This window comes from Puma concolor, chromosome C1 (assembly GCF_028749965.1).
Source record: "Puma concolor isolate L17-30 chromosome C1, mPumCon1.1.hap2, whole genome shotgun sequence".
Taxonomy (NCBI): domain Eukaryota; kingdom Metazoa; phylum Chordata; class Mammalia; order Carnivora; family Felidae; genus Puma; species Puma concolor.
Genome location: NC_141674.1, coordinates 114,551,376 through 114,565,132, shown reverse-complemented (window position 1 = coordinate 114,565,132; position 13,757 = coordinate 114,551,376). Strand labels below are relative to the sequence as shown.

Sequence of the window (13,757 nt, the reverse complement as noted above, 5' to 3'; positions counted from 1 at the left end):
CATCACCACTAGCTCCATGTTAGGATATTCGTTTAAAAAGGTAGAATAAGGCCAATGATAATAATGTTTTCATGGCTCTTGATACACATTGCTGAATTATTCTTGATAAGTTTTTCACAACATTCATTTCCACCAAACAAATAGGAAATACTTTCAATCTGTTGTTATGTGATTCTAAGTTAACAATCTCTTTCCCAATTTTTTGAGGAGGATTCGTGTTTTATTTGAGGTCCCAGTTTGTAGTGAGGATTATCAGAATATGTCTGTGAAGCACAGTGCATAGAAGGTGCTGTATAAGAAGTAAGCTTTTAGTTCAACTTGACTATTGCATCGTTATTTGACCTTTTAAACATCGAGTTAGTGCCACTTGTATTGTTACATAGAGTGTCTTGATTGATTTTTGAGCAAGAAATCACTATATCTGGCCAAACTCAACCAGACACATGCCTTGTTTTTAAGAAAATCATATTTTGGAATGAAAGTTTCTCCTAGGATTTCCTTCTGGTACCAAGACTGTCAGTTGGACGGGCAGGATAAAAGCAGAAGACAAATGATGGTTAGTGTATTTGCTTTTATCCATTAGGTATATGCTAAATCCTCTGTCACTTTAGAATTTGGAATCTAGGTGGTACATGTACCAGTACTTAATTTAGCTATTGTGATTCATATAAAAAACAGCTACTCCAAGTTCAACGTCAAAAAAGTAAGAAAGAAAGGTAGAAAAACAGAAAGAGTTATTATCTTTGTGAATCCAGAGCCCAACCTGGCACATTCAGTGTTTTGCTCTGCACATTCAGTGAATGTTTTGCACATTCAGTGTTTGATTCAAGGAGTTTTGCTTGAGCATGAGGAGGAAAGAGAACAGGCACCCACGAGAGAAACAGAGGCTTTTGCACTTGGTGCCAAAGACCAGAACAAAATTGAGATGTTCCTCTGGAAGCGATGAGCATGTATGGAGCTGACACATGGAGGTTTTCTAAGACAGGCTTAGAATGATGATAGTGACTTTTGTATGTAATTCAAGGAAATATCATCACAATGAACATGCTTGTTACCAAGGGCCAGCTGAAGAGTCTCAGGCAGAACTGCTTCTCGCTAGGCCAACAAGCTAACCAATAGTGATAGTTATCCAGAAGGGTGAGGTGGAGGTCAAGAGAATAAATGCCTATGTGTATATTACTTGATGGGGGGGGAAAACATGGTAGAGATAAAGGTAAGAAGGTAGAAGGATCCCTTGGTTATAGGAATGACTCAAGTTGTCTAATCATTTCATTCATTTTAGGATTTTAGAGCTTTCAAGGTATGCAGGCTTTGAAGGTCAAGAGACCCCAGTCCGACACCTGGCTCTGCCACAGAAAATCTGTTTGAGGGGCCCCTGGGTGGCTCAGTAGGTTGAGTGTCCAACTTCAGCTCAGGTCATGATCTCACAGCTCATGAGTTCAAGCCCCAGGTCGGGCTCTGTGCTGACAGCTCAGAGCCTGGAGCCTGCTTTGGATTCTGTGTCTTCCTCTCTCTCTCTGCCCCTCCAGTGCTTGTGCTCTGTCTCTCTCTCTCAAAATAAATGAATGTTAAAAAATTTTTTTTAATAAAAAAAAAGAAAATCTGTTTGATTCTTGACTCTGGCCAAAACAATCTCTCTGACACTAAGTTTCCTCAGCTATACAATGTGAATAATTTGAAGAATGCCTTCTTTTCCTTGGGGTATTCAATGAGTTAATTTTATCTTATTGTTTTAATTTTTTTAATTTATGTTTATTTATTTTTGAGATAGGGAGAAACAGAGCATGAGTGGGGGAGGGGCAGAGAGAGAGGAAGACACAAAATCTGAAGCAGACTCCAAGCTCTGAGATGTCAGCACAGAGCCCAACGCAGGGCTCTATCTCATGAACTGCGAGATTATGACCTGAGCTGAAGTTGGATGCTTAACCAACTGAGCTACCCAGGCACCTCTCAATGAGTTATTTTTAAAGTTTCTAGCAGACAAGTATTTTTGAAATGTAATTTTTATTTTAAATTAGAAGCATTGTTCTGATTCTTGGTCAGCTTGCAGATTAACTACAAACCTCGAAATCATGACTTTCAAGTGCTTTAAGTATGACGCTACAGTTTTGTTGTTGTTGTTTTTTCTTGTTGTTCCAACCTTTTAATGAACTGTAGACAAGATTCAGGTGAGTAAAGAGAAAAGTATATTAGAGCTTAGAGCAGCAGCTTAAAAATCAAATACCTGCAAGGGCAGGGAAGGCCATATGAATGAATGAAGTGGTCCCGGAGGAGAATGTGGCCAAGTGGGGATGGAAGTCCCTGTCTTAAAGGAACTGACCACAGCGTGGCTACAGCTGACATTTGCCATGCAAGAAAGCAGGTTCATTGTTAACATCTCTTCTGATTTTTCAAAGATTTATTCGAATTTAAAAATTTTTTCTCATTTTTTAAAAAGTGACAACTAAATAAAATAACTAAATACTGGGTTGCAGAAACTATGTGAGGAAAGGATGTGTGTATATGAATGCAGGTGTGTGTGTATAAAGACAAGGGTGGAGTAATGGGATTGTGGAATGCATGGAGACAATAACATACCACATTATGGCAAGTACATGAAGAGATCCAAAGTCAAGACCATAGGGCATTGGGGAGCCTTAGTAGTTCAGAAGGCCCGGTGCACTGAAGTCAGAGAAGGGAATATGGGCCGGGGGGAGGGGGAGAGCTAGAGAGGTAAATGAAGGCTAGATCTTTCATACTGTACCATCTGTGCTAAGGATTTGAACTTGATCCTGAGGACAATCAGTAGTCTCTGAAGAGCATTAAATAGAAATAGCCGAGTCCAAAGTAATGAATGGATGGGAAGAATCAGGACTGAGGGTACAAAATCAGTTGGAAGGTTGTCAAAGGGAGTCAAGTTGGAGTGAGGAGCATTGTACTAGGACTCTGGCTCTAGGTGTATAAAGAAGCAGATGGCACTTTACGTTAACTACACTAAAATTAAAAAAAAAAAAAAAAGTAGATGGAGCCAGAGATAGCTGGGAGAGCAAATCTGCAGGGCTAGGTTGGGAGGGGGCAGGGGGAGGACTGTGTGGAAGGAGGGGGTGGGAAGATTGTGGCTACATTTCTGTATCCTATTCAAGTTTCACAGAAGGTTCACATCTACACCAATACTCTACAGGTAGTAGGCAACATCAGAAAATGGAGAGATCTAGCAACCTGACTGGGTGTGAATGTGTGGGTGAGGGGCATCTTTCTGGAATTATTCTATTCTCAGTCTACCTATTACCTCTCCAGGAAGACAAAAGAGAAGCCCGACCTCTAGTTTTTTACCGTTCATAAAGAATGAAAATCAGTCAGGTGAACCCTGAAAGTTAGTTCGTTGTGTAACTTAGTTCATAGTTCATTGTGCATTTGTTTTGTAAGCATCTGGGAATGAAATGCTCCTCTTGTTTTAGGTCATTCTCTCTATGTTCCATATGTCTCAACCCTCAAGGAGCACATTTCTGCCAGAGAAACCACCCCAGCCACTCTTGTCTCCATTTATAAACTTGTTGACTAAGTCACACACGAGAAAATGTGCAATAGGTCTTGCATTTCCACCTCTGCTAGAAGCAAAATGCCCCTAACAAGATGTATGAAGAGTTATTCAAATCTACTGCAGAGAGTAACTACAAAATAAGGGGTGGGAGGGGGGAGGCAAAATGGTTGACTACATCAATCCTCCCCTCTTTATTCTGTACAATCTCTGGGAAAGAAATAATGAGCCTTCCTTTATGATCTGCTTGTATTTATAATTGATTTATCTTGCGGTTGAAAGGAGATTTACTCCCTCAAATTGAGACAGGCAGGAGAATGCAATTTGGGTTTGACCTCCTGGCCCTCTTTGGGTATCGCTTATCAGAACTGAAAATACAGTAGAGTTTCACCATTATTTCAGAATAAAAGACTCGATTAATCCTTTAGCAACGTTATGTCTGTCTGTGGATGCAGCCGGTGACTGCCGTACACATATTGATGTGTCTGTAGGCCTGGTGTGATTCAGGGAAGGCACAAAACCCCCTTAACCCCACGGTACCTTCCCATCATCCCCATTTCCAATTATTTCCTTGTCCAGCCTGCCAGGCTGACGGATGCCAGGAAATTTTAGGTTACCTGACTTATTTCTTCAAGTTACCGCTTTGTTTCTTGCTTTAGCATCTATATTCCTCTTCTGAGATGACACATTTGGAATTCTCATCTGTATCCACCCTGGTGGGAATATATTTTTATGTGGGCATTTGCTAGACCAAGATTTAATAGGATTGTAGGACTAGAAATGAATGGGGCTCAGAAAGGAGAGTTGATGGATACACAAAATAAATGATAAGTTGGTCCTGCTCCTATTATTTTTTTTTTCTCTCTGTTAGTACACTTTGTAGACCTTGAAGACCTAAGTGTATCCTCCCTTTATTCATGTGTGTGGACTTGAGGCCACAGTGTTGAATTTGGACTAGAACTTTTGTTTTTAAAGGCAGTCTGGGCCCGTGTCTTCTTTGGGATCTCCCATGATTCCAAGCACCAAATAAATAAATATATCTTGATTGGGGGGGCGTGGGGGTGCCTGCGTGGCTCAGTCAGTTGAGCGTTTGACTTCCACTCAGGTCATGATCTCCCAGTTCATGAGTTCGAGCCCTGCATCAGGCTCTGTGCTGACCACTCAGAGCCCAGAGCCTGCTTCAGTTTCTGTGTCTCCCACCCTCCTCTGCCTCTGTCTCTGCCCATCCCCCTCCCCCTGCTCATGCTCTTTCTTTCTCTCAAAAACAAATAAACATTAAAAAATTAAAAATAAATATCTCCTGGTGAGATTTAGTTTAATTTCTTGGCTTATTGTCTCTCTGTTCACATTTTTCTGATATCTGAGGTTTGGGATAGTAGAGTCCTGGGTTCCCAATGGTAACAAAATCCTCTGTCACTTGGAATCTACTCCATTCTTAAATAATTTGCAAAGAGCATTGTGAATCTCTCTGAGAACTTCAGGATGTACCCACAGCAGAAAAGTTGGGTTATAATCCGGTTCTGTATTCCAGAAGGAGAAATTTCTCTTCCAAATAATAATTTGGAGGTAAGTGCTAGGATAGTGCTCTCTGTCTCTCTTTATATATACACATACATATAAATGACCTACTGGTTCCAGTCATTGTAAGGGCTCAGGAGAAGGCATAGAAAAGAGTAATGATTGAACACATACTGCATTCCACGATCTTAACTAAGCTTTATGAAAATACACTAAACAGACTTATTATTATTTTACAGATCAAGTAGCTAAGATGAGGTCATCCAGTGGTCAATGTGGCTAATCAGCTAGTGACCTGGAGTATGACTCCATGTCTGTGTCCCAAAGCCCGCCCTCCTTCCAGGGCTCGCATCGCACTACAGGAGCCATGCAAGACTTGTTCCCATGTTCTAACTTCATGTGCCTAACAACTTGCTTCTCACTTTGTCCGAAGGGACAATCTCCCTTGTGCATTCTACTTCAGACAAAATCTGCTGGAGACTACATCAGAACACATTTTATTTCATTTGCAAGGAACATGGTGATCGAAAGTTTCTGTCTGAAACATGTAAGGTACAGGATTCCACGTGAAGCATATTATTTTTTCTTTCTTTCTTTCTTCTCTCTCTTTTTTTTTTTTTTTTTTTTTTTGAGTTGGGGTGAGTTTCTTCCCGGCCTGGAGAGACATGCAATGCATTTTGCACATGCTGTTTGAATTCCTAATTCTCACCTGAAGCTATAATTGAAAAGTTCAACACAGCAGGACAACAGAACGACACATAACTGTTATGAGTATCTCGCTATTAAACCTAAAACATTGAATGGTATGATACCTTACTTTTTTTTTCTTTTATTTTTCACTGCTTAGGGGGAACATCATCAAGACAGAAAGGCTTCCTAGGATGCATACGCTCATTACACTTGAATGGGCAGAAGTTGGACCTGGAGGAGAGGGCCAAGGTCACGTCTGGAGTCCGGCCGGGATGCCCAGGCCATTGTAGCACTTATGGTAGCATCTGCCACAACGGGGGCAAGTGCGTGGAGAAGTACAGTGGGTACTCGTGTGATTGCACCAATTCACCATATGAAGGGCCCTTTTGCAAAAAAGGTACAATGGGCACCTCTGTTTTTCCCGTGTTGTATTCTAGTGCCTCCAGGCCATGGTCAATTCATGCCCTCCGTCAGTTCCCAAGCGATCATTTATCTTCTTCAGTTTCACTCTGTTTAAAGACTCTGTGTAACTCCTCAACACAATTACATATACCCATCTCACTGTGTGTTGACATTGGCAGTACAGTTGAACTGGATAGATAGTAACAGCATAACATGTCTCCTTGGCCCAGGGGCCAGCTGAGGCCTGGGAGAAGTGGACTCTCATTTCTGTTGTATCAGCCAGATTGCCAGGGGTGCACTGATCTTCCCAGTTCCAGTTCCTTAGCCCACACGTGTAATCACAGAATTATAGAATCTACCCCTGGAAGTGTCTCAAGGAGGCTTAAAGTCATTTTAAAGCATTTTTTACAAAGAGAGCTTATAGGTAAGTGAGTAGACATCTAGCATACATCTAGTAAAATCAATAGCATACATCTAGTAAAATATCCCTATTCTGCAGATGATGTGAGTACGGTCTGAAGCTTTAAAAGCCTTGCCTGGAAACTCACATTTAGTTCATCAAGGGTCTGGGAATGAAACACAGAGATCAAAATCCCTGCCCCGGTGTCTTTCTATATCCCCTCCTAATCTTATTATTTCATTGCATTGGCAAAACTAACCATGATGGATGTATATCTTGAACGAGGAGTGATGATCATGGTGTAAATTCTCTAGAAAAATTAAGATAACTCTACAAACTATAAAATGGGATTATTCAGTATAAACACTTAGTATTTTTTCAAACACAAAGGCAAAAGATTAGGTCTCCTACCAATATTCGCAAGATTGTAAAGTTTATTTTATTGATAGAAAGAAAAAAGTTTGTTGAACAAATAATGTACACAATATTTCAAGAGCAGCATTTAAGCTATTAAAATGTTTCAATTACTTTGAAACACCATTTACATATAAACAATGATGACAATTATACACAATTCTTGTCAATTGATTAAAACTCATTTCACAAACACCTCTACCAAACAGTGCTTTATTTAGTCCAATTTCCTGTTGGAACTTAAAAACAATGGAGAAGAGAGGAGCACTCAGTGTTCCCTTTGAAGGACTCTGTAATTTAAGCTCTTCATCGTTCACACTGGCCCTCTCCCCAGTCAGATTGAATTACTTGCTTATTATTGTTGAGAACCATTGTATTTGTTGGGGGAAAAAAATAATGGTACAAACTTTAGGGCCAACAGTGTGTTGGGCCCTTCCTTCATGAGCTTGACATAAAGTGGCCCCATCCCAGTAGGTATTTAATGTGCTAAGAGACACAAAGACACCACTGGATTTTCACCCTGAGTGAGGTCTCTGATTAACTTCCCCTAAAAAAAAAAACACCTTAAATGCCACCCTTAGTCTAGTCCCAGAAGAAGCAAATACAGAATAAACACCACCAGGCCTAGTTACAAAGGTATACTAGGGGTGCCTGGGTGGCGCAGTCGGTTAAGCATCCGACTTCAGCCAGGTCACGATCTCGCGGTCCGTGAGTTCGAGCCCCGCGTCGGGCTCTGGGCTGATGGCTCAGAGCCTGGAGCCTGTTTCCGATTCTGTGTCTCCCTCTCTCTCTGCCCCTCCCCCGTTCATGCTCTGTCTCTCTCTGTCCCAAAAATAAATAAACGTTGAAAAAAAAATTAAAAAAAAAAAAAAAACAAAGGTATACTAGCATTGTTTTACAGGATCTATATCCAAGTTGTATGTTTTGAAAGAAAAAAAAAAAAAAAGAACAGTGTTGTTCTATATTTCTCCAGAGACATTGGTCAGACATCTCATAGATCATATTGTTCTAAATTTAGCCTAATTTTTCATTGGCTTTTTCTTTCCCCTGAAACAACTCTGATTAAGTATCTTCTGTCCCTACCCCCATATCTTTTTGCTGCATATATTGAAATAGCCTGTGTTCTCTCCCCATTTTTTACTTTGATCTATAAGCAAAATAGACAAATATGTGCTTAGCCTTTTCAGCTTGCTTCATATTTCACAGCCCCAGACTTTCACCCCTTTCTCATAAATCTAAGGAAATAATTCCCTTTATATTCAGTACCTGCATAGTATATAGAAGAAACCTTTTAACCTAGTCTTCTAGCCACACCAATTGCCTACGGAAGTGTACCATGGGAGCCATTAGCTATGTGATGGTCCTGAACAAGGGTGCTTTTCTATGTTATTAACTAGTAGGGCATGTGTAACTTAGGGGGTGCAGATACTGGAAATATGTGGGGTGGAGTTACCAATGCCTGGGCCAGAACCATAATCCATTGATCCACTTCCAGTTTCTGATGATAGTACAAAGTAACAATAATCTTGAGATTAGTTAGTAGTTATTGACTGCAACATACATTCCTTATGACCAGCCTAGTGGGGAGGATATTAACATCCACATTTAACATATTGGGAACATTGAAGTTCATGGAGTTTTAATGACTTGCTAATAAATGTCAGAGCTGAAGATCCATCCAGCACTTTTTGGTTTCTTTTTTTCTCTTTAAAAACCCTAATTTCATTCTGTATAGGAATATAGTATTAGGATTCAAATATTATTTTCTGCTTTGTGTGTGTGTGTCTTTTTTTTAATGTTTATTTATTTTTGAGAGAGAGAGAGAGAGAGACAGAGTGTTAGCTGGGGAAGGGGCAGAGAGAGGGAGACATAGAATCTGAAGCAGGCTCCAGGCTCTGAGCTGTCTGCACAGAGCCCAACGTGGGGCTCTAACTCACAAACCGCAAGATCATGACCTGAGCTGAAGTCAACACTTAGCCGACTGAGCCACCCAGGCGCCCCTCTCTCTTTTTTTAATTGAGATGTAATTTTAATACCCTAAAATCCACCATTTTAAATTGTATAATGAAGTGATTTTTAGCATATTCACAAAGTTGCATAGCCATCACCATTATTTAATTTCAGAATATTTTTATCACCCTAAAAATAAATATTATAGCCATTAGTAGCTACCTCTCATTCACCTTTCCCCACTGTCCCTAAAAAACAACTGATTTACTTATCTATCTGGACATTTTAGATAAATGGAACCACTAGCCTCTTTGTGTCTAGATTCTTTCACTTAGCATGTTTCTAAGATTCATCCATGCTATAGCATTTTTTAGTATTTTGTTCCTTTTTTGTTTCCAAAGAGTATTTTATGCCATTATATGGATCCAACACACACACACACACACACACACACACACACACACACACACATATCTGTTCATCACTTGGTGGCCATTGGGATGTTTCCATTTATTTGGCTATTATAAATAATGCTATTAACATTCATATATATGTTTTTGTGTGGACTTATATTTTCTGTTCTCTTGGGCATATACCTAGAAGTAGAATTACTGTGTCATATGGTAAATGTATGTTTAATTTTTTGAGGAAACTGGCAAACTATTTTCAAAGTGGCTGCTCCATTTTACATTCTCACCAGCAAAGTACAAGGATTCCAATCTCTCCACATCCTCACCAACACTTGTAATTATCTGCCTTTTTAATAACAGACATGTTACTGTGAATGTGTGAAATGGTATCCCATTGTGGTTTTGACTTTCATTTCACTGATGACAAATAACACTGGACATCTTTCTTTTAAATAATTTATTTATTTATTTTTTTTTTAATTTTTTTTTTTCAATGTTTATTTACTTTTGGGACAGAGAGAGACAGAGCATGAACGGGGGAGGGGCAGAGAGAGAGGGAGACACAGAATCGGAAACAGGCTCCAAGCCATCAGCCCAGAGCCCGACGCGGGGCTCGAACCCACGGACCGCGAGATTGTGACCTGGCTGAAGTCGGACGCTTAACCGACTGCGCCACCCAGGCGCCCCAACACTGGACATCTTTCATGTTCTTATTGACTGTATACCTTTTTTGGTGATACATTAATTTAAATTTTTGCTTGTTTTTTGATTGAGCTATTTTTCTTTTTTAGTTGCAGGAATTGTTTGCATATTCTGATTACAATTCTCTCATTAGATATATGCTTTGTAAATATTTTCTCCCATTTTCATTTTCTCCATTAGACCTTGTGAAGCACAAAAGTTTTTCATTTTCATACCATACAGTTCCTCTTATTGTTTTATTTTCGTTGATTGTGTTTGGTATTATGTCTAACAAATAATTGCCTAACTGAATCTCATGAAGATTTATGTCTGTGGTTTCCTCTAAGAGTTTTTATAGCTTGATCCAGTTTGAATTAATTTTTGTAGCTGGTGTAAGGCAGGGGTTCAATTTAATTCTTTTGCCCATGGATATCCAACTATTCTAACACCATTTATTGATGTGTGCTTGTCTTTAGCCCCCCTCAACCCCCACTATTGTATGAAGAATCTAGGTATAACTGTCATACTGTTGTCATTTTTTTTCCAATTAAAAAGTTAGACAATATATTTGGAAATTTACCTGGAAATATATTTGGAAATCTAGAAAAATAAAAAATCTAATTCCTGAAAGACAAGCATTAAAAAGAAAATCTGAGTTTCTTCTAGCTCTTTTCTTTGCATTTAACCTAGCTGCTGTAATTCTGCATTTCATCTCTACATTTTATGCCTAAATTTTCTTTATTTCATTTTATACACATTTCAATATAATTCATCAGTTTTAATGACTGCAGTATATTTCATCTGGTGGGGTTGCCTCTGCTCGTGTCACCCATTCTATCCCCAGAGCAATTTAGCTTACCAACAGTGGTGCCATTCTGCAATCTGGCACTTGATCTGCCTAAATTCAGCTTCTAGCTCCTCTACAGTCTACAGTGTGTGGCATTGGTTGTGTAACTTGCCTCCTGATTCCTTGGTTTTCTCGCCCCAAAAATTAGAAAATTCAAAAATCCTTTACGAAGGATTGTGGTGAACATTTTAACGAGCACTTCACAAAGCATTTGGGATAATGCCTGGCAAATAAAGTCCTACAGAGCGCTTGCTCTTATTATTGTCTTGGAATTTTAGACCGCTCCAATTTTTGCACAAAAATAATGCTGTGATAAACACATGTATTGATTTTTTCTCCATAATGGAATTTCAGTGAAAAAATAGTATGCATATTTAGGTACTCTTTACCAATTGCCAAAAACCTGTTGAAAAATTATTTATTATTTACCTTCCTGCCAACATATCTTTCTTTTTTTTTTACTTTTTATTACAGAAAAAACCAATTCTGTATGATAATAGGGAGAAGAGTTTCAGAACCCTCATGCATCCATTATCTAGCTTCAAAAATGACCAACTCATGGCCATTTTTATTTCATCTATACACTCACATCCTCCTCCTCCTTTATTATTTCAAAGCAAACTTCAAATATCACATCATTTTGTCTATAAATATTACAATATGTATTGCTAAAAGATAAGAGCTTATTAAAAACACAGATCCACAGGATCATTGCAATAAGAAAAATTAAACATGTCTAATATTACGAAATATACACTCACCATTCAAATTGCCAATTTTATCATTTATTTTTAGTTGGATGTTTTGCCAAATTAATGACAGCTTGATTAATTTCTAGGTAATCACTGGCTTACTCATTACCTTTATACTCATTCTAAGTTGTGTCCCTATTATTGAGAGCAACTATTGTCCATTGAGTTCCTACCATGTGTCCTGCTTTTACACAATGTCTTTCAGTTGTTCTACCCACCACAAGATTAAATCCACCCCTCTTTGTAGGTGACAGTTTGAACTGAGGTTGAGGGGGATCCCATGAGATTGTTGGAGAAGGGGCACAGCCAGGTTCCAAGCTCCCAGTCCGTCAGACTCCACAGCTGGCTCAGAGATACATTCTCTGCAGTGCCACCATGTTTCCCGGCTGTTTCTTATAATTCACTCAACACTTTACTCCTGGTCAGTGTGGAGCTCCTCTTTCCCGTCTGATTAGGCTACTCTGACCATAGAGACACGCAGTCCTGGGAATCACCATCTCTGTCACACACACATCAGACTCTAGGCTACCTCTCATTGTGGTTTGTTTTGTTTTGTTTGATGTATGAGCTTTCTTCTCAGAATGTAATCAGCATAGTTTTAGATGATCACATCTAGTTAAAATGTTTCTTCCAATTAGACCAGTGGTTTTGTGTGTTCAGATAAATCACTCAGGGAGCTTAAAATCTTAGACTATAAAATACAAGAAACTTCGAGAATAATAGAATCCAGTGTTTTGCTGAAGGAAGTTTTATGTTGAAAGTGACAGTATCTAAATATTAAACATTAAAATAATTAAACATTAAGAATAATTACATCTGGGGTTAGGGGAGAAGGGAAGACAGAAATTTGGTAGGACACTTCTAGTTTAAAAATGCTTTACATTGTAATTTCCTGTCCTAAGTATAAGGAAAAAAATGAAATCTGTATATGCCCACATCTAATATGCTATTCATAACAGAATGCTCTGAATTATAGTTATATTTGAACACACACACAACATCAAATAAAAGCCATTATTCTGTTAACGAGGAGATAGTAGCTCAAAATGCAGGCCAAGCGTCCCCAAGGAAATTCACTCAAGGAAAGTGCTTGAATCAAGCTGATGATTAACCGGAATCCTCTCTGTCACAAGTCTCTGCTGCATATCTTTGTAATCAGGAGTACGGATGTTGTAACCTGAATGATAAATGCAGAACACTTTCTCTGAACCTTTAGTCAAAATGAACTGGTATTCCCAATCTGCCACCAATATGCATAAATATGCAACTTTAATTTTTTGGCACTGTTACAGACTGTTATAGAATTTTCACAAAGGTAGAACAAATTTGCAATGAAATTAGGAAGGGAAAGCCAGGTTTGATTATGTTCTAGGTGCCACCAACTCAATCAAGAAATTTCATGGAGAATTAGGTGAATTCCACATATCATTCAGGAAAAAAAAGAAATCAATCACGCCAATATGAGTTCATGTTTATTGTGCTATCTTTATGGTAAAGGTTTGCTGCAAGATCTGAGCTATGTTGTTCTAAAAGGAACCTTTCCTCTGTGCCTTGATAGTATATTACTCTATAGCAGTAACATTGAAAGAGAACTTACGAGCAGCCTTGATTGAAAGAAAAGAATATCTCAGGGCACCTGGGTGTCTCAGTCAGTGTGGCATCTGACCCTTGGTTTCGGCTCAGGTCATTATCTCACTGGGGTTCGTGAGTTTGAGCCCCGCATGGGGCTCTATGCTGACAAGGCCGAGACTGCTTGGGATTGTCTCTCTCCCTGTCTCTCTGCCCTTCCCCTGCTTGTGTTTTGTCTCTCTCTCTCAAAAATAAACAAATACACATGAAAATCTAAAAAAAGAAAGAAAATATTTCGGCATTGGGTTGGGTATGCAGTCAATAAACAGATAGTTTGTGAAGGAAATTGGGATGGGTTCAGGTTGAAGCCTCTTCTAATATGGAAAGTCTGTAAGTTCACACTGTAGTGGCTAACTGTTAGAAGCGCTCTACACACAGTATCTCATTTATCCACTGAGAAATATAGTTGACGTAAGTGTTACGATTCCCATCCACCAGATGCCAAAACAGTCTCCACAGGATTCACTAGCTTGCCTGGGACCACACAGCTAGTATGAAATTGATCCAGCCCAGACCCAGGGCTGAAGCCAAATCCTGTGCCAGTTCC

General features: G+C 39.2%; 1 protein-coding gene and 1 long non-coding RNA gene across 4 annotated transcripts in view; both read left to right on the top strand.

Annotated features, from left to right (window-relative positions):
- CNTNAP5 (contactin associated protein family member 5) overlaps nucleotides 1-13,757 on the top strand; it is an 811,538-nt gene that overhangs the window by 694,397 nt on the left and 103,384 nt on the right. For all 3 annotated transcript variants that reach the window (XM_086718348.1, XM_086718347.1, XM_086718349.1), the window contains one exon: nucleotides 5,883-6,122. In XM_086718348.1, the coding sequence (XP_086574474.1) occupies nucleotides 5,883-6,122 (240 nt within the window). The remainder of the gene's footprint in view (nucleotides 1-5,882; nucleotides 6,123-13,757) is intronic.
- On the top strand, nucleotides 6,129-8,612 carry LOC147578398 (uncharacterized). Its single transcript, XR_015255155.1, has 2 exons — nucleotides 6,129-7,577; nucleotides 7,821-8,612. It is a non-coding gene; the product is annotated as an uncharacterized LOC147578398 (long non-coding RNA).